The sequence below is a fragment of the Mustela erminea genome, chromosome 10 (genome assembly GCF_009829155.1).
Source record: "Mustela erminea isolate mMusErm1 chromosome 10, mMusErm1.Pri, whole genome shotgun sequence".
NCBI classification, from domain to species: Eukaryota; Metazoa; Chordata; class Mammalia; order Carnivora; family Mustelidae; genus Mustela; species Mustela erminea.
This window is the reverse complement of record NC_045623.1, coordinates 2,688,248-2,715,598: the sequence shown is the minus strand read 5'-3', so window position 1 is coordinate 2,715,598 and position 27,351 is coordinate 2,688,248. Positions and strand designations below refer to the sequence as shown.

General features: G+C 43.9%; 1 protein-coding gene and 1 long non-coding RNA gene across 2 annotated transcripts; one reads left to right on the top strand and one right to left on the bottom strand.

Annotated features, from left to right (window-relative positions):
* Positions 1 to 881: 881 nt before the first annotated feature.
* Positions 882 to 20,329, bottom strand: LOC116601047. The gene is made up of 3 exons (XR_004289906.1): positions 20,177 to 20,329; positions 5,233 to 5,347; positions 882 to 1,071 (listed from the first exon to the last, which is right to left on the bottom strand). It is a non-coding gene; the product is annotated as an uncharacterized LOC116601047 (long non-coding RNA).
* Positions 18,828 to 24,489, top strand: RPTN (repetin). The gene is made up of 3 exons (XM_032361628.1): positions 18,828 to 18,855; positions 20,080 to 20,237; positions 20,944 to 24,489. Exons 2-3 carry the CDS (start codon positions 20,100 to 20,102, stop codon positions 23,899 to 23,901), a joined length of 3,096 nt encoding a protein of 1,031 aa, XP_032217519.1. The 5' UTR covers positions 18,828 to 18,855; positions 20,080 to 20,099; the 3' UTR covers positions 23,902 to 24,489.
* Positions 24,490 to 27,351: the final 2,862 nt, after the last annotated feature.

The following is a 27,351-nucleotide window of genomic DNA, read 5'->3' as shown; positions in this document are numbered from 1 at the left end:
AGGGTGAAAATCTTCTGTTGCATAATTAAATTTGTTTTGAAAAATAGAAATGTCCTTTGTACTTACCTTGAGGTCAAAAAAAACTGTTGCCAGTACAATAGATTGAGTTCCAAAAGTATATCTGTTACAAATTTGCATAGTAGTAAGACTCCACTTTTTATTTTAACTTTTGACACATAGGAAGTCTATAAAACACTTTGACACTATTGTGATTCACACAGTGTTAGTTGTCTCTGAAAAAACGTCAGCACAGTGTAAGTTCCAATTTGAGAGCTGCTTTGCCTTGTAGATTTAGATTAAATTCATTAAGAAACATTATCAAGTCTGCCACAAAAGCTAACTACCAAAATTATCTGTGTTCAAAAATAGTGGATGAAGATTATTCTTCTCATTCAATAAAAATTTCAAGTTCAGCCTTGAACTCAAAACATCACAGTAAAATCTGGCCACTGCTAAGCCATCAAACTATTGTGCAATAAAGCAAGTGAGACTCCTCAGCCTCTGTTTCTGACTCAAAAAAAAATCACAGAACTGAGCATGATTAAATGTGCAAGAGGAGGTGAAGTTCACCATTGACACTGCTGTTTCAATAACATGAAAGACTCAAACATTTTGTCCAAAGTATCTGCTGATGAATAACACAATGATTAATCATAAGCTTTAATCACTTCACTTTCACAAGCTTTGAAAATTTTCGAACTAAGTTCTTTTCTGTTCCAATTGTATTTCTACCATCAATTGTACATATGGTAGCAGATTCCCCTTCAGGGAATTAGTATCCACCACTTTGAACACATCCTTGCAGGCAGTTGTTCCACAGAGTATTCCCAGAGGCTAACTCATGAGTCACTTCAAACTCAGCATTAACTACCCAAATAAATAACGGAGCGGTATCAGAAACATCTGTCAATTCACTGGAAGAAAGAAAGAAAGAAAGAAAGAAAGGGAAAGAAAACCACTCAAAGCCATTTATTTGCCTTGTTTTTAACTGATGGTTGATGTCCTCATTCTTTGCCCAAAGGCTAATAGTCTTAACTGAGGCTCTTTTCTCTGGCCACATTCCTTCAGCTGCTGGAACCAAATATGATTTAATTAACTCACCAACGGTACAAGCTTTCCTTGCCTCACTAACAAAAAAGCTTACATTTTTGTGACTTACTTTATTGTGATTTGGTTTATATTTTTTTGAAAAGAAATTCTGTGGTGATAAAAATTTCAGTTTCCTAATATTTCTGACCATTGCTTCCTGTGAGTTAGAAACCTTGTGATGAGTGCTTAGTCTGATGACATCAACACACATTCAGACTGTATTAATTGAGCACAGTGGCAGCATCACTGTGTAATAAACGTAATACTTTACCTTTTAATTCCATGATGAGAAAGAGAGCAAACTATGCTCCTTTGTGCCTTAAAAGTAGGACATTTGAAGTTTACCTTTATCTTCTCTCTCTCTCTCTCTCTCTCTATTTTTTTTTTCGACGTGATGGGTGTGCACTGGTGTTAGAAAATGAAATGTTTCAGAACAACATACTTGACCCTTAAAATGTGGTCCATATACACTATGGAATATTATGCCTCCATCAAAAAGGATGAATACCCAACTTTTGTAGCAACATGGACCGAACTGGAAGAGATTATGCTGAGTGAAATAAGTCAAGCAGAGAGAGTCAACTATCATATGGTTTCACTTATCTGTGGAGCATAACAAATATCATGGAGGACAAAGGGTGTTAGAGAGGAGAAGGGAGTTGGGGTAAATTGGAAGGGGAGGTGAATCATGAGAGACTATGGACTCTGAAAAACAATCTGAGGGTTTGAAGTGGCGGGGGGTGGGAGGTTGGGGTACCAGGTGGTGGGTATTATAGAGGGCATGGATTGCATGGAGCACTGGGTGTGGTGAAAAAATAATGAATACTGTTTTTCTGAAAATAAATATATTAATTTAATTAAAAAACATGCTGTCAAGTTACAACTGCACCTGCATACTCAGTAGCCTGTGGGAAGCTGCCAGAGACACTATGTAACAAATGAGCATCAAATGAGCATCGTTATGTTCCAATAAAACCATTTGTGACCACTAAAATTTGAATTTCATATGATTTTTATACATCACAAAATAGTGTTCTTCTTTCCATTTTTTTTTTCATTCAGTTAAAAATATAAAAAACATCCTTGGCTTGTCAGCAGTCAGGAGGCATGATTTGGCCCACAGCCATAGTTCGCCAACCCCTAAATTAGATGGTCATATTTCCTTGAATAGTATAGTTGTAGTTAGGGCTACTGGAAGTCAGGGAGATGGACCAGATCACTTCTAACCTCCCCACCAATTTGGGAATCTGTGGCATGTGTCACAGGCTACAGATGCTATCATGCAATCAAGTTAACCAGTTGAGTGAGCATTGTAATAGCCATTTGAGTGGGTGAGCAAGAAAGAAAGGCAGGGGGGAAAAAGAGAGGTAGCAAATAAGAAGCTGCTCTCGAGGGGCACCTGCAGTCCAGGTGGGAAAACTAGCCTGACTCATATGGACACCAAGGGGATGAGGCAGTTTTAACACATACTTCTAATAGTGTTAAGGTCTCTAGAATATAGTTGGTGCCTAATAACTATTTGGTGAAGGAGTCAGTGAGTAAATGATACATAATATAATTGTCTCTAAACCTTATAGGAGCCCAACATGGTTGCAACGTTAAGCCTGTAGGTTCTGGTGTCTGACTGTCTGGGTTCAGATCTTGCCACTGCCATTTACTACTTCCAGGACCTCAGACAAATTATTTGACATCTTTAAGCCCTACTTTCCTATTTATAAACTGAGAGTAATAATATTATCTGTCTCACAAGTTTGTTATGAGCACCAAATGAGGTAATGGATGTAAAGCACTTGACACAGAGCCCAGAGAGCTCAATAAATGAGTACTATATATATATATATATATATATATATATATATATATATATATATATATATATATACACACGCACACATATATGGATTATGTATTGGGCCTAAAAAAAGGATAAGTTCTTGCCATTTGCAACCAAACGGATAGAGCTAGAGAATATTATGCTAAGTGAACAAGTCAGAGAAAGACAAATACCACATAATCTCACTCATATGTATAATTTAAGAAATAAAATAAATGAGCAAAGGGGGAAAAAAGAAAGAAAGACAAACCAAAAAACAAACTCTTAACTATAGAGAACAAACATGGTTATCAGAGGGAAGGTTGGTGGAGGAGGGATAAAAGAGGTGATAGGGATGCAGGAGGGCAACTTGTTGTGATGAACCCTGGGAGATGTATGGAAGTGTTGGATCACTATATTGTATTCCTGAAACTAAATTACACTCTATTAACTAACTGAAATTAAAATAAAAACTTTAAAATATATATTATATATGTGTTTATATACACACAAAGAAAAAATTTTAAGTCGATCCCCCAAAACAATAAAATTTTCTTTAGAAAAAAAAAGGTAACTATACGAGGGGATGGACATCCTTTTTTTTTTTTTTAATTTTTTATTTTTTCAGTGTAACAGTATTCACTATTTTTGCACCACACCCAGTGCTCCATGCAATCTGTGCCCTCTCTAATACCCACCACCTGGATCCCCCAACCTCCCACCTCCCCCCACCCTTCAAAACCCTCAGATTGTTTTTCAGAGTCCATAGTCTCTTACGGTTCACCTTCCCCTTCCAGTTTTCCCCAACTCCCTTCTCCTCTCCATCGGGGATGGACATCTTAATGAATTAGATGGGAGGAATCCTCTCACAATGTACATGTATATCAAATCTTCACAATGTACACCATACACTAGAATTTTATTTGTGAATTATACTTGAACAAAACTGAGAAAACAAAATAATAAAGGTAAAAGCACTGTTATCAGAGAAAGGAAGATTGATGGGAGCCTTGGAACCAAAGCAGTCTCCATGGAGAAGGGGATCTTAAAGACCACGTGCAGAGCAGAGGAGGAAGGTTGAGTGTGGGCAGGAGAGCAAGGACTCAGCCTGGAAGCTGGATTTGCCTAGGGGGGTTGGGAACCTTCATATTTCTTGGTGGCACAGGCAAGACAGATTTAAGGCCAATGCTGAATGATGAGGAAGAAGGTGGAGTTGGTTCATGTTAACCTTATTGACAACCAAAAGCACAGTCCAGGGAGCAACTGAGATCCCCCTGAGATGCCTTGCCAGCATTTACGGCTTAACCGCTGCCACAGGAACAGCACCTGAGGGGCAGAGCCCGGGAAGCTAGCCCAGCTCCCCTCGGGAGCTCGCTGGGTGTGTCCTCTATGTACTGTTATCACCACCACTGGAGGGGAGGGATGTGACAGTGTTCGTCGAACATCTATGAGCAGGGCGTTGTGCAGTGAACAAGGAGGTATAAGACATTTTATGATTGTAAAAAGATTATAATTCACTTTAGATGGTACAACGGGGCAGGTCACGACTCCAGTAATATCTTCTGGTAAAAAGGGCCTGACATTCGAATCCAGCACTGCCTCAGTATGTGTCATTGGATATTATATGTCCACATTATAAACAAATCAAATCTGCTGCTATAGTTTTCAAACTGTTTGACTACAGAACCCCTTCCTCAAGCAAAGCTTAGGATGTTTGAAAACTAAAAGCAATTAGGTGAATGAGGGTAAGCAGCAGAGTCCTTCCCACCAGGCGCCTCACCTCAGCCCCTGACAGGTTCCAAGGAACACAGTTTGGAAACCACTGGGCTAGAGTCATAGAGTGTTGGCCAGTTCTATCTAGCTTGAGGATCTTCTATAGTAGTAGATATTGTTGAACCAAAGTGCTAGATAAGGTGTGCTGGGAAGCTCAGCTCAAGGAGACATCAAAGAAGGGCTCAAGGGGTGTTTCATGGTGGAGCAGGGGAGGCAGATCTACAGAAAGTGAGAGGTAAAAGAAACATTTCACAGAGGACTCACTGCCTGAGTGAAGTTGTGGACGTGGGCCAGGGCCTCAGCAAAGACACCATGTCAACTAGAGCAGGGGGATTCTCGAGGGGGGATGGAGTTGGAAACGGGAGTCAGGTCAGATTGTGGAGACCCTAACACAGAAAGGGGGCCCCCATCCTGGTCCCCAGTCTGTGATGTCTGCATTGCAGAGGACAAGAACCACAGGAGTATCTATACCGTGTCCCACTGTGGCTGTGGGTGACCTTCAGCAAACCTCCCTGACACCAGCCACATCCCTTGCAAGTTCATCAAGTGTCACATACCTGAGCTCTATGGTCACAAGGCCCTAAAAGGGAGCAGGGGTGAGGTCCAAGAGACTTGTGCTTGACACCCAAAGCAGTCGTGCCCAGACTCTCCAAACAGTAGCCAGTGTGGGACCTAGAGAGAAACAGAAGTATTGCCACAGGGAAATATTGTGAGGCTTAACAATGCATTGTGTCTGGCAGCTCCCCTAATTTAGGGGGAGCTAAAAACTTTTAAACTACCATCCTGTCCTTAATCCTAAAATGCCACACTAATCCCCTGTTACACTCCTGCATTCTTATGAGCATATGGGTGGCAACAGCTATTATGTTCACTTAACCGGGAAGTAAAGGCCAGGGGAGAATCAGTCATGATGCCTAAGACAACAAGAAATGGGAGTATGGGAAAGAACTCAAAATTCAGGAGACATTCGAGACAGGAAAGTATGGAAGGAGGCAGGGAGAAAGGGTAGGAAATGAAGAAGAGACCGTCTTGGGTTCAGGCTCAATCTTGGCTGGGAGGCCTAGGATGGCACTCTGCTCTGCACTGCCCCACACCCTGAAAATGTCCAAAGCAGCACCCCTTCCACTGTTGGGTAACTACTTACTTGTTTCCTTTTTCAGCCTGAAAGGTCCACAGAGGCTTGGATCCTGTCTATCTTGTTTGTAGTGTCCTCATGTCCACTGTTTACTGAGTAAACTAAATGGCCAGGCCAGAGAGGAAACATGGTAGAAGGCACAGAGGGACCAAACGAGACTCCAAAGCATGCAGTCCAATGTAAATAGGCCACTGAGAACTGTCTGGGCCTCTGGCTGGGACCAGACAGAAAACTTCACCTCCTTCAGGCCATTATCAAATATCGCCTTCTCAGAGCAGCCTACCGCAGCTAGCCAATTACAATCCCACCCTGTCCCTGCCTTGTTCCACTGTCCCAACACAACCAGTCCCCAGCCCTGCCTCTTTTTCTCCTGAGTGCTTGGCACCGACTGACCCCTTACCAATGTTACTCACGTTATTATGAGTCTCCCCATCTTAGAACATGAAGCTGCATGAGGCCAGGGTTTTGCTGCTGGGACCCCTATGTCTAGAGCAGTGCCTGATGTGTAACAAGGTTATCAATAAACACCTGTTCAATAAACAAACCATGGAGAGAATGAGCCCAAGGTTTAGGGTAGTCTCCCAAATTTTCAAATCTGAACCCTTCAGAGTTCTTTCCCTGTGTCTCCCACTTATGAGGATGCACTGGAAATTCGATCTCTTGTTCTGCACTGTCCCCTCACTTATCCCTTGCCCTGTCACTTCTCTCTCTTGTCACCCTTGTACACAGCATCAACTGAATGGCAGTTAGGAAGCAGCCCAGTGTGTATTCGTTCAAAAGCCTCCCCCTAACAAAGGCACCAGAGTCTTAGGCATGAAAGCTGTGGAAACCCCAGTGCCAGACAGCTAGAAATAGTACCCAGATCTGCTGGAAATCTGTGACTGGATTCATATTTTTTAGTTAGTCTCATTTCTTGAAGCAAGGATTTCCTCCCCACAGTGGCCTGTTGTATGAAATAGGAAGTCCTTCTCTTTGTCTTAAACTGATCTTTTGCAAGCCTTAAAGGGAGTGGGACTCCCTTACTCTACATTAGGTGTTAGTGGACACAGCTATATTCGTATAATATATGCCCTTCTTGAGCTTACAATCTTCCATTTAATGCCCTCCCTGCTGTCATCCTCTGTAAAGGAAGAAACTTAATTTTGCCATTTAAACACATTAAGGGGCATGTGTTGTGTGCCTGGCACTGTTGTGGGCACTGGGGCTATAAAGTGCTCACTTTCTAGGGGAGGAGAGGGAGAATAAATGAGCCAATGTGCACCAAACCAGCTGGCAACAATAACTGCTAAGAAGAAAATTAAAGCAGAGTAAGGAAATAGGAAGCTCAGTGACGACTTATTATTTTCTACAGGGTGGCTAGGAAGCCTTCTCTGATAAGTTGACATTCAAGCAAAGTCCTAAATAAAATGAGGACTTAAACCACATGGCTCTCTGAGGGAAGAGCATTCCAGGCAGTGTGAAGAGCAAAGACAGAGGCCTTCAGATAGGAGGTTCTTTATCATCATTTCCTAGTTACCTCTGAAATTTTTATTGTTTGTTACTTTAAGTGTGGAGACCAAAATTGCATTGACTATTCCAGGGACTGGCCCACTAAAGACTCCTACTAATAATGATGATAAAAATAATCACAGCTTACATTTACTGAGTACCCACCATGTGCCCCTCACTGCCAGGTTCCCCCAGCTCGTTAACACCAGAGCCGGCACATAAACCTGGGCCATCTGGCTCCGGAGCCAGGGAGGCTGAGAGCTAGTGTTCCTGGTTCCTTTGTAGTACACACTGCAAGGGTGTCCATCCTTTGGGTCTCCTCTTAGGTTTATTCACCCCGGGGAAAGTGTCCTGTGCTAGACACTGTGCCACAAGTAAGGGACACAGAGACCCAGAAGACATAGGCAGAACCTGCAGGGAGCCTGCCATTTGGCAAGGCTCTAAGCCTTGCCACAAGAGTGCAGCACAGAGGTCTGCTTGGCAGAGGAGGTGGGACAAACTGCAGGAGGCCGGGGCTGCCCAGCACACACACACAGGTATATTCGCAAGAAACAGGGCCATAACCCTGGGACCCCCTTCCTGCACCATGTGGTCAGTGTGGAGCCCATTGCTCCCCATGGATAATTTAGGTTAAGTTTACATCGATCATGTGCCAAATGTCTTGCCTAGCTTTTTACAGATGAAAAAATCATATTGAAAGCAGCTAACATTTCCCATGGGCCCACTGTGTGCCGGCAGAGTTCTGAGCACTTTGTCTTCACTACAATTCCATGCTGCGACAGAAACCAGTGACTCTCCAGAGCCTAGCATCTGTATATTCACAATCTAAAGGGAGACATCCACTAAGTGATAGGAAAAGAAAAGGTGGTTACTGGGTCCCTGGAGATAAGCTTCAAACAAAAATCTTGGATACTATTATGGATAAGCCTCCATGCATTCCAGGAAGACTGAGGGGGAGGAACATTGACATGGGTCAGGACTTGATAACAAAATCAAACAAAAGCTCGCTTTCCAAGGAAGAGCCTCCCCAGGATACAGAGGCTGCCAATGGCACAGAGCTCCCTTTAGCGAGTCTGGATCTGGACTTCAGGACATGGGACAGCATAGGAGGGTAACAAGTGCATGGCAGGGTTGCATCTGAGCCAGTACACACAGCCCACATCATCACAGCACACCCACTCAGTGCCCAGTGGCTGCAGCACATGCACCAGTCCCTCCTCAGGAGGGATCCTTGCAGGTTACTGGTGCCAAACAGCCAGGAGCTTACAGTCCCAGCAACAAAAGCCAGTTCCTGATGCCAGATGCACCTTCCTCCCCTACAGTGCAATTCATGCACTTCACACTCTAAGTATTTTTCACTAAATGTGTTTGCCAGCAAGGGAAATCCATGTCCCTTTTCTACCTGCCTTCTAGACTAAAGAGATGGTCCTCTCAAAATCTTAATAGTCAGTGAGCAAAGCTAGAAATCATCTGCCCTTGCTTTCCTCTGTCCTCCCCATCCAACGTTCATGATGATTCAGTGTAAAAACCACCCATCTCCTCTTCTGCGAGATGTGTGGCTCTCTAGGACCCAGCTGATGAGAGCCTGGAAGGGACGCTAGGAAGGTACTACAAAGGACTGGGTCATGGGGAAAAGGCAGCAAAGAGGGCAGCACAGCATGAAGCAGATTATCTGAAATGGTCTACCTTCCATAACCCACATCCTCAGTACTCAAATTAATGGCACAGATCAAATTAGTCTCAGAAAGTTCCTCCACTGTTTCTCAAATCAGGTGGCTAGTAGGATAAATCATGACAGTAATTAATCTCTACCCATAAAGTACTTGAGCTCCTGAAACATTCTATAAATGGAGGCCTAAATATCATCAACACTGTGCCCAACCAAGGAGGTCAGGACCTCTGCAGCCCAGTGAGTTTCCAGAAAGGAGAAGATGGGCAGGCCCCTAGGAAGGGGAACAGAACGTGCACTTGACCACATCCTCTCTGTGCTAGGTTCGGGGTCAGAGAACAAGTCTGAGCAAACCTAGGATGCCCACGCAGATCTGCATGACCGTCAGACCCTGCTTTTCTCTGCCTCATGTCGGGTTAGTAAACAGGACCAGAGAGAAGAGTGGAACACAGTCTCAGGACAAGAAAGATCCTGTGGTTATACCCTTGTGCTAGACCATTTGGGTTCTAACTAGCTTTATGATTAACTTCTTGTGTGATGCTGTGTGACCTTGTAAAATTCACAACCTCTCTCCAGGAACCTTAATTTTTCCCTTTTCAAAGGCAGGAAGGCCCTGGATACTTGATACTCCCTGTTCTATGGAACCTGAGAGGTTCCCAGTACCGGGGCTTTGGTCCTTCCAGATGACCAGGAATGTCCTGCATCCAACTTCACCAGCCCACCTCTACATGGCAGAGTCCGAGTCCAGGAAATACTGCGGAGGGGACTCCCAGCCTCTTCTCTTGCATACCAGCAGGAGCAGGCTGGCATTCTGCATAGATGAATGGAGGCGAGATACTCAGATCAGCAGCCAGACTCCTCCCGACTCTGATCAGCCTAGGCAATGTGTCGGGACAAAATCCCACCTGGGCCTCTCCCTCTGCTGCCACTTTTCCTCCCCTAATCCTTCTCTTCTACTCCTTTTGACAAATAGTAAGGCGTGCTCCTTCTGAATGCCACAAGAAACTAATGATTTCTTCCCTGCAGGGTGCTGGGGCCATGTGGAGCATCTGTGACCACAATAAAGAGGTTAGGGATTAAAGAGGATGAGTAGGCAGAACACCCATGGCAAAGGGATGTGGTAATGTCACTGAGTCTGGCTGAGGCCCACAAAGGGTGTGAGGCACTGTGGGTGGGAGCAGAGGGACAAGGAGTGCTGTCTGGGCTGGTCCCACTGTGCGGAGAGAACAAATGACGGTAAAATTTTGCTTTTCCCCAATCCTGGCCCCCAGCTCTTCTGTAACCTCTCCCAGAATCCTTTGCATTGTTACTGATTCTGTCTTCATCACTTCACATTTTGTCAAGAAGATAAATAAATAAATGAAGGAATGAGCCAATCAAGGAAGAAAACTCTGGCTTGGCCTTCAGTCTTTCTTGTTTCCTGACTATGCCAAGAATTTGCTATGCTAGGTGGACGTGACAAGTAGGTGTTACCATTCAGGCACCAACTGCCCTCATTTGGGGAGCCAGACAACAAATCACAGAGGATTGGGGACAGTACCGCTTCCCACTCCCAGATAATCTCCACCAGAGCCCCTAGGCCATGAGCTAGTGACATCTAATACTCCTTCTATGCTCTGCTGGCAAAGGTCCCTGAAGGATTATTCCCCTTACTGAAGCCTTTGCAGCAAATCCCCATGATTACCTGCTTTTCTCTCCCTGCTCTCTCAGGACCCTGGATCCAGTATCCTACTGCACCTGACAGCTAAGGGAATGAAAAACAGGCATGAGCTTCTCGGGAACAGTGGGTAGTCTGTTCCTCTAGGGGAGCCTCAGGTTGGACACTTGCTGAGGATGGCCTGGGCACTGACCATCTGGGGCCAGGCAGGGCAAGATGACCTCCAGAGGCCCAATGAGTCCAAGGCTCACTCAACACTGCTCTCAGTGTGCCCACTCCAGAACTCGATGTGCGCAAGCTGACCAGTGTTACAGATACACTCAGCTACTGGCAAGAGCTGCAGCTCCCAGGCTATGCCCAGATCCCACCCTATCAGCTGGGCCTGGAGTCCGCAGCGCCCAGCTAATTCTGGGGAAACTAAAACTGTTTCTCCATTCTTTATCCATGCAAATCCTTCAAGATACTAGCAGCCATTCCCCAGGCCTCCTGAAATCATCATAGCCCACCACCGGTCCAGCTTATAAACCCATCTTCCTGCCTCACACCCTGTATGGAGCTATCATTTTGATAGAGTATTCTTTTTATTCCCAAGAGTCAAACCACAAACGAGCCCTAAATCCCACACAGAACTCCCCATGGAGCACAGACTTGCAGAGGTGGGCAGTTGTCTGGTTCAGCCACCCACTGGGGCCCTAGCACTGTGGCAGGGGACATGCGGGGAGCAAAACAAGTCTAGACACCTGCCCACAGGGAACTCATCATCTCATTCAGATATAAGAAGTACACATAGAACTACAGCACACAACAAAGAGTCCACATGAAATGAGGGCTTAGCTGTGTATTTCTAACTCCCACTCTACATGGGACACAGGAGCAAAAGAAAGCCACTCAGTGTCAATTTTTAAAAAACTGGGTTCTCGGGGCACCTAGGTGGCTCAGTGGGTTAAAGCCTCTGCCTTCGGCTCTTGTCATGATCTCGGGGTCCTGGGATTGAGCCCCGCGTCGGGCTCTCTGCTCAGCAGGGAGCCTGCTTCCCTGCTCGCGCTCTCTCTCTGCCTGCCTCTCTGCCTACTTGTGATCTCTGTCAAATAAATAAACAAAATCTTTAAAAAAAAAAAAAAAGTTCTATGAGAGCTTAAAAAAAACTGGGTTCTCCCTCTCCTTCTGCCTCTCTCTCTCTTTCTCTCTTCCCCCACTCTCTCTCTCTCTCTCTCTCTGTCTCTCATGAATAAATAAAATCTTAAAAAATACATTATTTTGAAAAAAAAGCAGAAGCCTTAAAAAAAAACTGGGAATGGCAAAGCAGAGCTGGTAGGAGACAGGCGGATGAATTAAGAGACTGTCTTTTCCCTTACACAGCTCAAAGTCTCATGAGCTAGGCAAACACAGACACAGCCATCTACAGAACACAGAAGAGAGCATCGCAAACACTGAGAGTAAGGGCTACAGAGTATGGGGCAGAGCAGAGAGGAGATAGTTCTGGTGAAGAAGAGTTGGAGATGCTGTTATAGAAAAGGTAACTATTTAAATGTGTTTAAAATGGGAAGAATTTGGGGGCATCTGGCTGGTTCAGTCAGTAGAGTATACAACTCATAAATTCAAGCCCTACATTTGGCATAGAGCTTTAAAATTAAAAAAAAATTTAGGTGCATTTGGGTGGTTCAGTGAGTTGAGCCTCTGCCTTCGGCTCAGGTCATGATCTCAGGGTCCTGGGATCGAGCCCTGCATCAGGCTCTCTGCTTCTCAGGGAGCCTGCTTCCTCCTCTCTCTGCCTGCCTCTCTGCCTGCTTGTGGTCTCTGTTTGTCAAATAAATAAATAAAATCTTTAAAAAAAAATTTTTAATAAAAAATTTTAAAATAATAAAATGGGTAGAATTTTTTTAGAAATGGAGAGGAGTGGGTCCAGGGGGTCTTCCTGCTCAGCAAGGAGTCTGGTTCTCCCCCCTCGTTCTGCTCCTTTCCCCCTCTCTCTCACCCTCTCTCTCTCTCTCTCTCAAATGAATAAATAAATAATCTTTTAAAAAAGAATTTTGAACTCGATTCTTATGGAAAAGTGAAAACCCTTTATTCTTATAGGAAACTATAACCCTCCTTGAGGAAAGACAATTACTCTCGGGATAGTGTGAAGAATAAACTAGAAAGGAAGACTGGAGGCTAAGAGTTATGTTGCTAGCTGCATAACAGTCATGGCAAACAGAAACAAATCCCTCCCTGAGCCGTAGCTGGAGCAAAGGCGAGCGACAAGAAATGAGTTAGGACAGAATCTCAAGAGCCAGGAGACCTCAGGGAGCACAGACAGGCAGAAGTAGGAAGGTACCCGGCTCAACCAGTCATGTCTTCAAAGCCATCCCTCATTTAAAGATAGTCACAAAGTAGCAATATCCTTTCCAAGCTCACAGTGAAAGCTGGGACCTAATGAGAAGCCAAGGCCTCCAGTTCTCACCCTGAGGGCTCTTTGGGGCACCAAGGTGAGGGGCCAGGAGAAGCTGCAGGGAAAGGCAGGAGGAGATCCAACCATTTGTACAAGGGAACAGGCAGATGCCTGAGCACTGATTTCCACATACCCAGACTCCCCAAATTCACCTCTTCCCATCCTGAAGGAGCTGACATGGGGGGTAGAAGGGTGGAGGCCAGAGAATGGAAAACACTGATGGAACCCCAAGTGATTTGCTAATAATACCCAAAATACAATGGAAACTTCACAGATTACAAAGTATATTTATCTGTCTCCCTTGCCCCATTTCCTCCACTCCCACTTTACCTCAGGACTTATTCATTCTTTTGGTCAACAAACCTTTATTAGGTGCCTACTATTGTGGGTTCTTTTGTTGCTACTGGGTTGCAAGTGTTGTACAAGCCCTCCCCCCACCCTGGGGAGGGTGGAAATATTATGCCAGGTGCACAAAGCCAGTCCAAAAAGCCACATATTATATGATTCCATTTACAAGAAATTTCCAGAATAAGCAAGTCTAAAGAGACAAAGCTGATCAGCAGTTGCCATGGGATGGGAGAGGGCAAAATAAGAAATGACTGTGAATGGGCGTAAGGTTTCTTGGGGGTGGGGAGGGAGGGAAGAAAATGTTCTAAAAATGAGATTTTAATGATGATTGCACAATACTAAAAAACACTGAATGGTACAATTTAAATGGGTGTGTTGTATGGCATATGAATTATATCACTTATAAAATCTTTTATAAAGATGCTCTTTAATAAAAAGTAGGAAAAAACTCAGAAGCCTAAGTTGAATGATCCAATTTCAGTCACACGTGGCAGACTTTGAGGACATATGTTTCGGTCTGTAGCATTATTAACTATATTCTGGGGAATTATCTAAAACCCCATGGACTGTGCTCAGCAATAACTTCTGAAGCTTTCTTGCTTGTGTCATGGGGAGGTAGGGGGAACATGGTCTGAAACACTGGGGAGGTGGGGGATGATGCAATCTTTTATCCAAAAACAAAAGCTATGATAGAAGAAAAAACTGGACTACACACTGGCTGTAGGAAGCCCAGCTCCAGATGCAAACCTGTGCACCAGACTCTCAAGAACCCAACATCCCTTTCCTTTGGCTCAAAACACATTTTCCAACAAAGTTAAAATAGCGCTGAGGCCAGTGTTACCTTCAAAAACCACTGACTCTCACAGATGTCATTAATAGGGAGATGGCCTATAATTAACAGGAGGGTAATTCATCTGCAAGGAAAGATTTTTAAAATGAGAACTTATTTGTGCAGATGATAATAAATGACCCTTCAATATCAAGAAATCTCAAAGACTTTTATGCCTATTAATTAGTCCTACTCCTCTCCAGGAGAAGGTGATCATTTTCCCCCCCCATCTCCAGTTTATCTACGTGCTTAATTCCAAAAGCTAAGCAGGAATGGAGAGCCTGCCTCAGGATTACACAAGGGCCTCCCTTTGTCATACAAATAGCCATGCTCTGGGTTGTGAGGATTTCATCTCTAAATAGGCACCCAACTTCTCAACAGAAGGAAAAAGGAAGTCTAAGAGTTCCGTGATAATTATCCTAATGATTTAGTCAAAATATGCAAGGAGACTTCCTGAAAATTCTATTAGCTCAAAATAGTACCTGTCACACCCACCAGGCCCATCTGTATCTCATGGGAAATGAACAGTAAGGGGTTTAATAGGGTCAAGACCTGAAAGGAATGGGCAATACATGGAACTTCTTCCATCTCATTCTGTCAACTGTAAAAAGAGGCTACTTTTTGTATGCATGTTTAAAAAAATTTTAAGAATAAGCTTCTGTTAATCTCTCCAAATAGATTACAAGCTCCTTCAGTGTTGGAACCTTTAGGTACGCAAGAAGCACTAGAAAATAATAAATATTTGACTGGCTAAGCATCAGAATGTTCTCAGTTCAAAGTTGGATTCCATTAAAGTAGGTTGTTAGGAAGTTTGGTTCTTTTACTTTAGCTTTTGCAGAAAACTATTTCTCTCATTGTGGAGCAGGCTATCACCAGTCCTGTTACAAAAGGTGATATAAACATAGGGGTTGTGAACAAGGGCTTTGGAGCCAGGAAGTTGTGGAATCAATGAGCCAGTTATTCATCTTTCTTTGACCCTCAGGTTCTCTGTTTGAAAACTCATGATAATATTCCCTGCCTCACAGAGTTGTAGAAATTAAGCAAGATAACACATATAAAATCTTAACATAGAGCCTAGCATACAATAAGACCTCAATAAATTGTAGCTTAAAAAATCTTGCCTTTGAAAACACAAGGCCACATTCCAACATGAATGCAAAAACACACTGAAAAACAATGAACAAAAACAGTGGAAATCCTCATGCAAATTACAAATGTTAACTAAGTGACCAAACATTCACAATTTCCCTCCACATTTTCCATGGAGGAAGACTATGAAGCACAAGGCTCTGAGGACTTTAACACATTCATGAATAGAGCAAAGTTAAAACATAATCTCTAAAGCTAACCCTTAGATCAGAGTCACAGAATCTTAAAAATGTTAACGCCAGGGCGGGGGAAAAAACACTTGGAGATCAGTCCAAATCTTTCCTTTTACAGATGAAGAAATGTAAGACCAAGAGGTTAAGTGATTTGCCCAAAATTGCCCAGTATGTTCCATGATTTCTTCAAATATGTGTATTTCTAACCTCTCTATCCTCCCCTTTTTTCCTCTAACCAAAGTCTCCAATGCCTTGTCAATGACAGTCACAATTTCAACTGCAGAGAAAGAGCCTGTGTACCCCATGCTCCAGTAAGACTGAAAGTTCCTTGAAAACAAAGGCTGTGCTTGTGTCTCAGTGCCTACAAAAGAGCCTTCCATGTGCTCACACATCCCCACTGATGGACTGACTGGGTGGCACAGAGTTCTCTCTCCTTCCTGTAGGAACTTACTAAGCATTGAATGTATGCATACATAGCAGACCCTACTGTGGAGAGTATCATCTTTCTCTCCACTGCAAAGAACTGCCCATCTAAACAAAAGAAAGAATTTCTAGGGAGCCCTGGAAGATGCCAACATCTTGGGGGCCACAGCTTTGCCACTCTATGGCAATGGCTGTTGTCTTTACCCTCTACCCTTCTGACTGCCATTCTCTTTATTTGGGTCACCAAACCTTCTCTTGGTTTTTGCTTTTAATGGGTAAGAAGAGTCATAACTGAACAGCACTCACAAGTCAAGATTCAAAAGCAGAAAGAGATTTCAGGATTTACAAGCAGACTGAAGCAAGTCCTGACAGTGCCAGAAGACCCCGAAGAGCAGAGGATGCAAGCAGGAGGAAAGATGGCAGGATCCCAGAGGCAGAAAGCCTGCGGGATGCTGGAAGGAGTGCCAAATCTGAAACCCCTTAGGGGCTCCTTCAGCACACCACAGTTCTCTGAGCTATCCAGGCCTAAAGTCTTGAGTCTCCCTTGACTTCTCCATCTTCCCTGCCTTTCATCTAATCTAGCCCCAAGTCAAAGCTCTCACCATTTCTCATGTGTGCCATGAGACCCAAATGGTCTCCCTACTCAGACATTCCTCTTTCCAATTCGAATAGAAAGCCTGAACAGACCCATAACCAGTAAGGAGATTGAAACAGTCATTAAAAATCTCCAAACAAACAAAAGCCCAGGGCCAGATGTCCAATTCATCCTGTGTACTGCAGTCTCTGGTGACTGACTCGTCCCAGGCTAGCCAGAACTCTCCCCATTTTAGCACTGAAAGTCTTGTGTCCTGGGAAACCCACTGGTCCCAGACAAATGGAGACAGCTGGCCACCTTACTGCGGCCAGATTAAAATCTTCCCCCAGACAACGCTTTGATCATGTCATTTTCCTGACCAAAATGTACCCTGTTCCCCATTTCTCTTTAAACTAACCTTAAAGGGATGCCTGGGTGGCTCTGCTGTTTGAATGTCTGCCTTGAACTCGGGTCATGATCCCAGGGCCCTGGGATTGAGCCTCATATCAGCAGGGTCCCTGCTCAGCAAGGCATCTGCTTCTCCTTCTCCCTCCACCCTCCCCACTGCTCATTCTCTTTCTCTCTCAAATAAATAAATAAAATCTTAAAACAAAAAAAAAAAACTAGCTCAAAGCAGTCTCCAAATCTGTCTCAGAGAATGCATAGAAACACTTTGGGGGATGCCTGGGTGGCTCAGTGGGTTAAGTCTCTGCCTTAGGCTTAGGTCATGATCTCAAGGTCCTGGGATCAAGCCCCGCATTGGGCTCTCTGCTCAGCAGGGAGCCTGCTTCCCCCTCTCTCTGCCTGTCTCTCTGCCTACTTGTGATCTCTCTCTCTCTCTCTCTCTCACTCTCTGTCAAGTAAAAAAAAAAAAAAAAAAAGAACACGTTGGGTTGAGGTAAGAAAACAAAGATTCTGAGCCTGGCTTTTGTCATAATAGTATGAGACCCTTGGCAAGTCACTCCATTTATCTGGACCTCAGTTTCCTCATCTGTAAAATTAAGAGGCTAAAACTAGATTTCCTTTGCAGCTCTAAAATTCTCTTAATTCAATTCTTCTACATACCCTCCATTCCAACCAGACTCACCAGCTTTGGTCTTTCCCTTCTCTCCACCAGGATTTCTTTCCTTACTTTTCTGCCGACCTGAATTCCATGAGGAAGGACACAAATCCTTCCTGTTGAGGGGAGCCTGGACCTACCCCACAAAGACTCCACATGTACCGAGGTTTTCTGACTCCCAGCATTTCTCATGTCCTGCTCTTTCTGTTCAAAATCTTTTTCTACATGAAGCTTCTTTATTCCAACTGAACTAAAATCTCTGTACTTCTGTGATTGCCTTCAGAATGCTGAACACATAGTCAATAATAGCAAGCATCATCACCAACTCACATCTAAGTGTGAGGCAAAAGTAGAAAGTAGAGGTAAATCTAGAATTTTTTGCACTTTACACAAGATTCCAAAATGCTTCCAAAAATCAGTAATTGACTTACTCCACAAAAAGTTACTGAGATTGTTTAAGAGATTGCTGACCTGTCACAGGTGCAGAGGTGAGGAATAAGCAGTGACTCCAACAGCAGCTCTACTCACAGATGTCATAGCATCCACACTGTCCATCAACTTGTAACATTTTTAGGAAGACCTTAAAAGGTGGCAGCTCCACCATCATCAAGCCCTTCCTCCCCAAATTGGTCATGTATCTAATTCTCCCTCTAGTAGGTAGAACTGTTAAATGAAAAAAAAAAAAAAGTTAAAATTAAAACAGGTCAATAGATTAAAATATACATATCTACCTACATAAGCAAGATAGCCTAAAATAAATCTCTTCCAGGAACTATATCCTGGCTATTTACCTAGAATCACTAGTCCCTACTCTGACAGGTATTTATAAAGTGAGCATATCAATATCCTTCTTTGGTATGATTTAACAGTTGTCCTCCATTAGTCTTGGTAAGTAGCACATATTAAGGATGAATGAAACCTACACCTGTCTTTTGGGACCCCCGCAGCATGCACAGATACACACACACTCCCCTAATTAAATGGGGCTGGGACTTGAGCATCTATCTAATGACAAACAGGTTCATGAGTAAGTGGGGGAAATAAATAAACCAAACGGTCTGCAGAGGGAGAGGTCAAGCTGGGCTGAGCTGGGCTGGGCCCAGAGTGATTCAGACTCCACCACAGAATGGGTGTCTCCTGGGATGGCCTAGCAGGACAATTAAAACCCCTATAAATAGGATGGGTTTTCAAGTCTCCAGTATCCTCTCTGGCTTCTGAATCTTCTACCCTTCCTCCCTAAGCAGGTAAGGCATGCATGGGAAGGGGGAGTGGAGAGGGAGGTGGGTTATGGCAGTATATACAAGGCTCTTGGTATCAGCTATAATGTGCTGGGCTGGGGAGGTCTGAGACTGCTCCCTGTGCATGACATGCCTCGGTAGAATCCTGCTTTCTTTTTGGCTCTATCTGAGAATATGATGATAGCTGGGGTGGCCCACTTCCAAGACTTTAAAATATACATGCCTTTGTTTCAGGATGTCCTGGAAATCCCAAAACTGAGGGCTAGGACTGTTGGTAAATAGCTTAGTCTCCCATAGTGTAGTATTGACCTTTCATGCAAGTAAGGCAAGACCGAAAAGTTTAAAGCTCATTGGGACCCAGGCCCTAAACCACAGGGCCACAGTAACACTAATGTCTCATTATAGTGAAATGCCCTAAGGAACTTATCATGTCCCATACAATTCATTGTGCCGTGCATCCTTATAGGCATCACTGTATGCTTTTGGAAGTCCAGTGTGTTTTGCAGTTAGGGTTTCTTGGAGGCTTATAAACCCAGTAATCAGAATTTTTACAGCACAGGAAGAAAAATCGTTAAGATCCAGATCCCAAAAGACCTTAGTTTTCCAACATGGCCAGTGTGAATCTAGCTGATTATATACACTTCCTCTCATCTGTGCAGTTAATTTGGCTTGCTGTTTTTATCAGTAATAGTTTTTATATTAATTGGTTCTACTTTATAAGCATGCCCCAAATGACCATCCATGCCAGAAGTACATGCTGGAATTTGACATCCCAGAAAGTTTGCTTGGCCCATGGCAAGCCTCTAGCCTTCTTCCCCACTTGAGCAAGGGCTGTTTGAGGACTAAGACCTATTCAGTTGGTGAAAACTATACTGACTTCTGTGGGCCTCCTGACCTTCCTTCCTTTTTGTTCTAATAAAAGAGTTTCAATTAAGCAAGTTCCACCTGGAGTAGGGGATGGGGCATGTAAACCACCTGCCATATGTTCTTTGTTTCTTAGGAAGTTGTCACTTTTCCAGTCAGAGACACATAGTTTGTGTCCATCTCCCACTGTAGTAAATATTTGGAGCCTGAATGTGGGTCAAAGGGAGTGAGGGGTATGGCTAAGAAGGGGCTCTATCATTTCTTAAACTTCTTTCCCTGACCAAAGGCTAGTGACCAAAATGCTATCTGGAAATGCTATCTCCTGGTCTTCATCCTAAGCACAGGAAAAATCTTCTCTTCTTTTAGGTTTATCAATTTTTGTTAAAATGGCTCAGCTCCTGAACAGCATACTCACTGTGATCAAGGTGTTCCAGAAATATGCCAAAGAGAGTGGGAAATGTACCTTGCTTTGCAAGAAAGAGTTGAAGCAGCTGCTCTTGGCTGAGTTTGGAGATATCCTCCAGGTAAGATGCATAGACTTTGGCCCCATGAAGTCAAGTGTGAATGACTCTGACACCTGCATCCAGGGCTTGATGTTTTTCATTTGATCTGGTCATGCTCCATCCACCCTATAGGTAAAGATTTTCAGGAAGCTCCTCAGTATTTCTCTCCCAGCAGACACACATACTCACAGACATGCACACACACACACACACACACACAAACACACACACACACCCCTTCTTACAGCTGGGCATGACATAAGGGAGCACAACTTCAAACCAGAAATAATTTCTCAGAAGAAATTCTAGATTTGTATCTTGATTTCTGTCCACACATTTTCTCATTCACTCATTCATTCATTCAGTAAAGAGTGATTGAACACCTGTTCCATTCCAGCACCATCCCAGCACTGGGAATGCAAACATGAATAAAACCAGCTTCTCCTTCCTCTAGGATCTCACAGTGTAGTTGGAAAGTAGGTTAAAAAAATAATTACAATATAACATGTGATGGGATGGAATAATCATGCCCACACTGGTCCAGCAAGAGATGCAGTTCTGAGGACAATCTGATCAAAGACTAGAACCAAGCCCAAGCCATTTCAGATTAATGGTTTCCAACCAAGGAAGGCTCATACAAGAGTGAAGAGGCTGGGGCATAGACACTGGCACACACTGTATCCACAGGAGAACAGCTGATTTTGCTCTTTGTTTTATCTTCTCACAGAGACCAAATGACCCAGACACAGTGGAAACCATCCTGAGCCTCTTGGATAAAGACAGAAATGGACATGTTGATTTTCATGAATATCTCTTGTTGGTGTTCCAATTGGCTCAAGCTTGCTATCATAAACTGGATAGTAAGTCATGTGGAGATAGAATCTCCCAGCAAGAAGTGGAGCAGGAGAGAACACAAGACCATAGGTTTCCAGAAAATACAGGCAGGCAACACAGGCAGAGGCATGATGGAGAAAAGCAGGTCTCCCACTGCCCTCAGTCTGAGAGACAAAACCAGGATGCCCACCAGGATCAGTCAGAGAGACAGGATAGGGATTCCCATTATGGTCAGTCTGAGAGACAGGATAGGGACTCCCACTGTGGTCAGTCTGAGAGACAGGACAGGAACTCCCACTATGGTCAGTCTGAGAGACAGGATAGGGACTCCCACTGTGGTCAGTCTGAGAGACAGGACAGGAACTCCCACTATGGTCAGTCTGAGAGACAGGATAGGGACTCCCACTATGGTCAGACTGAGAGACAGGATAGGGACTCCCACTATGGTCAGACTGAGAGACAGGATAGGGACTCCCACTATGATCAGTCAGAGAGACAGGATAGGGACTCCCACTATGGTCAGACTGAGAGACAGGATAGGGGCTCCCGCTATGATCAGTCAGAGAGACAGGATAGGGACTCCTGCTATGCTCAGTCAGAGAGACAGGATAGGGACTCCTGCAATAGTCAGTCTGAGAGACAGGATAGGGACTCCCACTATGGTCAAAGATGGAGACATAAATCTAGCAGTAGCCAGCCTAAAAGACAAGGATATATTTTTGCCTTAAGTCAGTATGACAAACAAGTTCATAATTCTCGTTATGGCCAGAAAAACCAACAGCAATCAGGCTCTTATCATGGACAGTCTCAGAGGCTGGATCAGGAATCAGGCTATGGTCAGAGAGATAGACAAGAATTGTACTTTCAATATGGCCAGACAGACAGACAAGACCAGCATTCTCACTATGGCCAGAGAGACAGACAAGGCCAGAGTTCCCACTATGGTCAGTCAGAGAGACAAGGCCAGAGTTCTCACTATGGTCAGACAGACAGACAAGGCCAGGGTTCTCACTATGGCCAGGAAGACAGACAAGGCCAGAGTTCTCACTATTGCCAGAGAGACAGACAAGGCCAGAGTTCCCACTATGGTCAGTCAGACAGACAAGGCCAGAGTTCTCACTATGGCCAGATAGACAGACAAGGCCAGAGTTCTCACTATGGCCAGGAAGACAGACAAGGCCAGAGTTCCCACAATGGTCAGTCAAACAGACAAGGCCAGAGTTCTCACTATGGCCAGGTAGACAGACAAGGCCAGAGTTTTCAGTGTAGCCAGACAGACAGACAAGGCCAGATTTTCCAGTATGGCCAGAGGGACAGACAAGGCCAGAGTTCTCACTATGGCCAGACAGACCGACAAGGCCAGAGTTCTCAGTGTAGTCAGACAGACAGACAAGGCCAGAGTTTCCAGTATGGCCAGAGAGACAGATATGCCCTAGGTTCTCAGTGTAGCCAGAGAGACAGACCAGGCCAGAGTTCTCACTATGACCAGACAGATGGACAAGGCCAGAGTTCTCACTATGGCCAGACAGACAGACAAGACCAGAGTTCCCACTATGGTCAGACAGACAGACAAGGCCAGAATTCTCCCTATGGTCAGACAGAGAGACAAGGCCTAGGTTCTCAATGCAGTCAGATAGATAGACAAGGTCAGAGTTCCCACTATGGTCAGACAGACAGACAAGGCCAGAGTTGCCGTTATGGCCAGACAGAGAGACAAGACCTCAGCTCTCACTATGGTCAGATGGACAGACAAGACCAAGGTTATCGTTATAACCAGTCAGATAGACAAGGCCTGAGCTCTTGTTATGGCTGGACAGACAGACAAGGCCAGGGTTATCATTATGGTCAGACAGACAGACAAAGCCTGAGCTCTCACTATGGTCAGTCAGCAATTGGGGTAACAGGGCAAAATAGTTACCTCCAAGGCAGTGAGGGAACAACCAGAGACTCTTATGTTGAGCAATCAGGAAGGTCAGGGAGACTAAGTCAAAAGACTCAAGGACAGGAAGTAATTCAAAATCAAGGGCAGAGATTCCAGTCTAGGGAAGGCCAACAGAACAGCCATCGGGCATGGGAGCCTGAGGAGGATAGCCAACATGACCAACACAAACTCATAGCAGAAATCCAGCAAGAAAAATCACACAATTACAAAGGAGGTGACTGGCAGTCAATTAGTGGCGAGCAGGACCACAGACAGTCCCAGGCCAGGCAAAGTCATGGAGAGGGGCAGAGCCAGCAGGCAGAGGAAGAGCAGGGCCAACAAACCTGGGGCAGACATGGTTGTGAGAGTCAAGAAACTCCATGGGAGATGCAGGGCAGGCAAACCCATGAAGAAAAACAAAACCATCAGAGACAGGACAGGCAAACCCTTCATGATGAGCAGAACCATAAGAGATGGGACAGGCAGACCCATGAAGATGAGCAGACCCATCAGCGACAAGACAGGCAAACCTATGAAGATGAGCAGACCTGCCAGCGACAAAAGAGGCAAACCCATGAAGATGAACAGACCCGTCAGCGACGAGACAGGCAAACCCATGAAGAGAGTCAAAACTGTCAACAACAATGGGATAGGCAAACCCTTGAGGAGGAAGAAAGATATCAAGGATCCCAGGATCAACAATCTTATGAGAACCAGCAAAGATGTGCTAATAGAGAAAAATTCCACATGAATGAAAATAGCCAGAAGCAAGGTTCCCAGGGAAGACACAGTAACCTGACCTTCCATCCCACCCAGACTGGTGGGAGGCCCCCAAGGAGAGAACAAGGTAGAAGTCACTCTACCAAAGCAGCTCCTACTCCCAATCCCCTCTATGACTATGTACAAGAGCAGAAAAGGAATCAGCACTAGGCTGTGCACACACCAGAGCTAAAGCAACTTGAAACCAAGGAAGAAATCCAAGTTTATCCTTACTTCTGTTTAAGAGATTGAAAATGTTTGTCTTCCTTCCCTCTTCTATCTACTTGAAAGGATGCTTTTGAGAACTAGTATTCACTTTTAGGGCATTTCTATTCTAGGTTGTTCTAGTTGGGTTAAATCTGAGTGGTAAGTTGGGTGATACAATCAGATCCCAATTTTTAATACTTTGGGTATTTAAATCATTTCCTGGCTTTCTATCTGTGTAGGTGGGACATGGTTGGATCACTGAAACGTAGAAACTTCTCCCAATAATTCAGAAACAGGAAAAGTATTCTGAAGATGCATATTACAGCCTGAGGACAGGACAGGTAGCCTTGGGCTCCTATGGACAAAATACCAGGAATTGCAAACCTCATAGCCTACACTAAAATGAAACAGGATGAGAGGCTTCTAGGAAAGTCCTCCCTGAAGTTCACAATACCTTCCATGCCCAGGCTCCTACCCTTCACCAGAGGCACTATCCCCTGAGCTGCTATCACTACAGCTGACTGGACAGGTTCCAGCTTCATATGTATCCAGTTTCTGCCTGCAGATTCCAACAAGCCAAAACTGTCCATCCATAGCTCCTGAAAACCCCTCAAAGAAAATCTATGGAATTGTATTAAAATACCCAATAAATGATTGGTGAGCAATGATCTCAGTGACTCTTTTCCTTTTTCATGGTAGGGACATGCTATCCTATCTTCACCTGGGTGAAGTTTTCCAAAAAATAAGGCCTCATTTCTTGACTTCTAAGTTGCTTCTGTTCTTTGAGTTCCTGAGCACTGAAGAAGGAAAAGAAGGAGAAGAAGAAAGAGGAGAAGAAGGAGAAGAATGGAAGAGAAAGGAGAAGGGAGAGGAAGAAGAGGAATTAATATGAAACAAATAACAGAAGGTCAAAAGGAATTTATCTAAATATTTTCAGCTCCTTCCACCACAGAGGAGTCAACATTGACCTTTGCCCTCATTCACCTCCACGTTCCATGGTCATTAAGCCTTGCCAACTTTACATCCTTCAAACCTCTTGGATCTCTTCCCACTTCTCCATTTCTACTGCCTTGAATTTCCCTCCTCTTCAGTGGCTACCAGTGACTTTAAGATGAAGTTCACACTCCTTAGCATGACACCTAGGCCCTTCACCATCTGACCCAGATGACCCACCCAGCTTAGTCCCATGAAAGATCCCTCCCAGGAGCACCAAATGCTCCAGCCATACCAAGGGCTTAGCCTTTTTTAAGTTTATCATGGTCTTTCATTAACTCATATCTTTGAATATACCATTCCATAGTCTAGAGTACTTCCCCTTGCTTCTGCCAGGTAAAAAACCTGGGCATCCTCTGTGTCTGTGTCCCAACTAAAACATCACATCTTCTGGGCAGCCTTCCTGGACACTCCAAGCACTCCTTCCTTTATATTCCCACTCATTTCTCTTATAACATTTGTCACACACTACTGTGATTATCACCCTTACCAAGCTGGGAATAAGACTGTATCTTACTCAACTATGTACTCCTCAGCATTTAGTGCAGCCCCCAGTGCCCAGGGGCACTCATGATTATTTGCTGAATAAGTGGGCAGATGGAGAAAATTAGTCTGGCTTCAGGAAAAATTCAGCTAAACAAATACATAGTAATATTTACATAATAACAGACAAAAGAGGCTAAACTTGACCCTTATTCAGTCAAGGATGAAGTTGAATGAAACAATAATCTTTTTTGATATTTTAAGCAATAGAACATTTAATGCCTAGAATTATAAGAGTTGAATTATTAGAAATCAGGAAGTGAAGCCTGAACTATTGAGGTCAAGACATCTATAGAACTGTAACCCAGCAATCAGAAAGCTGGAATCCAGAAGCTGCTGGCATTGTTCCCAAATCTGCCTGTCAAAAACCATATTCCACAACCCTGTTTACCAAAAGAAATAGCAAGAATCACAGTATCTTCCAAATATTATGTAAACACATCTAATTGGAAAAACATAATTCATATCCAGAACCCTAGCTACAAAAGAGTCTAAGAAATATAGAAAGAGATAAGAATGGGTGTTAAGGGCCATTGGATTCACCATAGGAAGGATATATAGACTCATAACAGCCCCTCCTTTCCTCAAGATTACAATCTAGTAAGAAATATGTATACAGCACATAACCATTAAATAAAGCAAGATGTCATAACTATAAGAAAATTGCTGTCATTATAGCAATAGCCACAGTAGCCAAACTATAGAAAGAGCTAAGTTGACAACTGATGGATGAATAGATAAAGAAGATGCAGTATACACGTACAATGGAATACTATTCAGTCACCAAAAAAATTAAATCTTGCCATTTGCAACGATATGGATAGAACTAGAGGGTATTTCGCTAAGTGAAATAAGTCAATCAAAGAAAGACAATTATCCTATGATTTCACTCATATGTAGAATTTAAGAAACAAATCAGAGGAGCATAGGGGAAGGGAGAAAAAAATAAAGCAAGATGAAATCAGAGAGGGAAATAAACCATAAGAGATTCTTAATCATAGTAAACAAATAGGGTTGCTGGAAGGGAGGGGAGTTGAGGGATGGGGTAACTGGGTGATGGACATTAAGGAGGGCATGGAACGTAAGAAGCATTGGGTGTTACATAAGACTGATGAATCACTGCACTCTATCTCTGAAACTAATAATATGCTATAAATTAACTAAATGAGCTTAAGTTTTTTTAAAAAAAGAGGGAAAAAAGAAAATTAAAAAAAAAAAAAAGAAAGAAAATCACTGTCGTAACACCAAGAAGGGAGTAAGTAACTGTGTGGAAGGACTGAGATAAGCTTACACAGAGGAAAGCATCAAAGCTAGGGTCATGATCCTGGCTGGGGGAGGGGCATGAGAAGGGTCATGGCTTGTCCTGGGCCTTAAGCTCGATGGGGATGTCCCATATGTTCGCTGCTGTTTAAATGGCATGATTGTTCAGGAGTAAGGTGGGTCTTCTTCACAAATATTCTCTGTAATTTAGACACTCCCCAGAGAGCTAAACTAGACGGTGGAAAATAAACCCAAAGCTGAGACATCTCAAAATCTATAAGCTGCTAAGAGTTCTTGGGGGCTTTCAGTGGGTCAGCTGAGCATGGGAAGCATGGGAGGAATTTAGGCATTCTCGGCAGGGGGACAGCATGAGTGCTGCATGGTAAAGGAAGTTCCAAGGGAATACTAAAGAAAGCTGGAAGGACAAATAAAGTCAGATCACGGAGGACTTCAAAACCCACCATGAAGAGTTTGGAATATTTTCTGTTAATAGTAGGATCCACAAAAGTTTTCTGAGCAGAAAATGAGAGGAGCAGAAGAGATGTTTGGGATAAAGAGAAAGGCTACTGTAAGGGTAACTCCCCATCACAGGTACAACATAAGCACAGACTGAGGGGC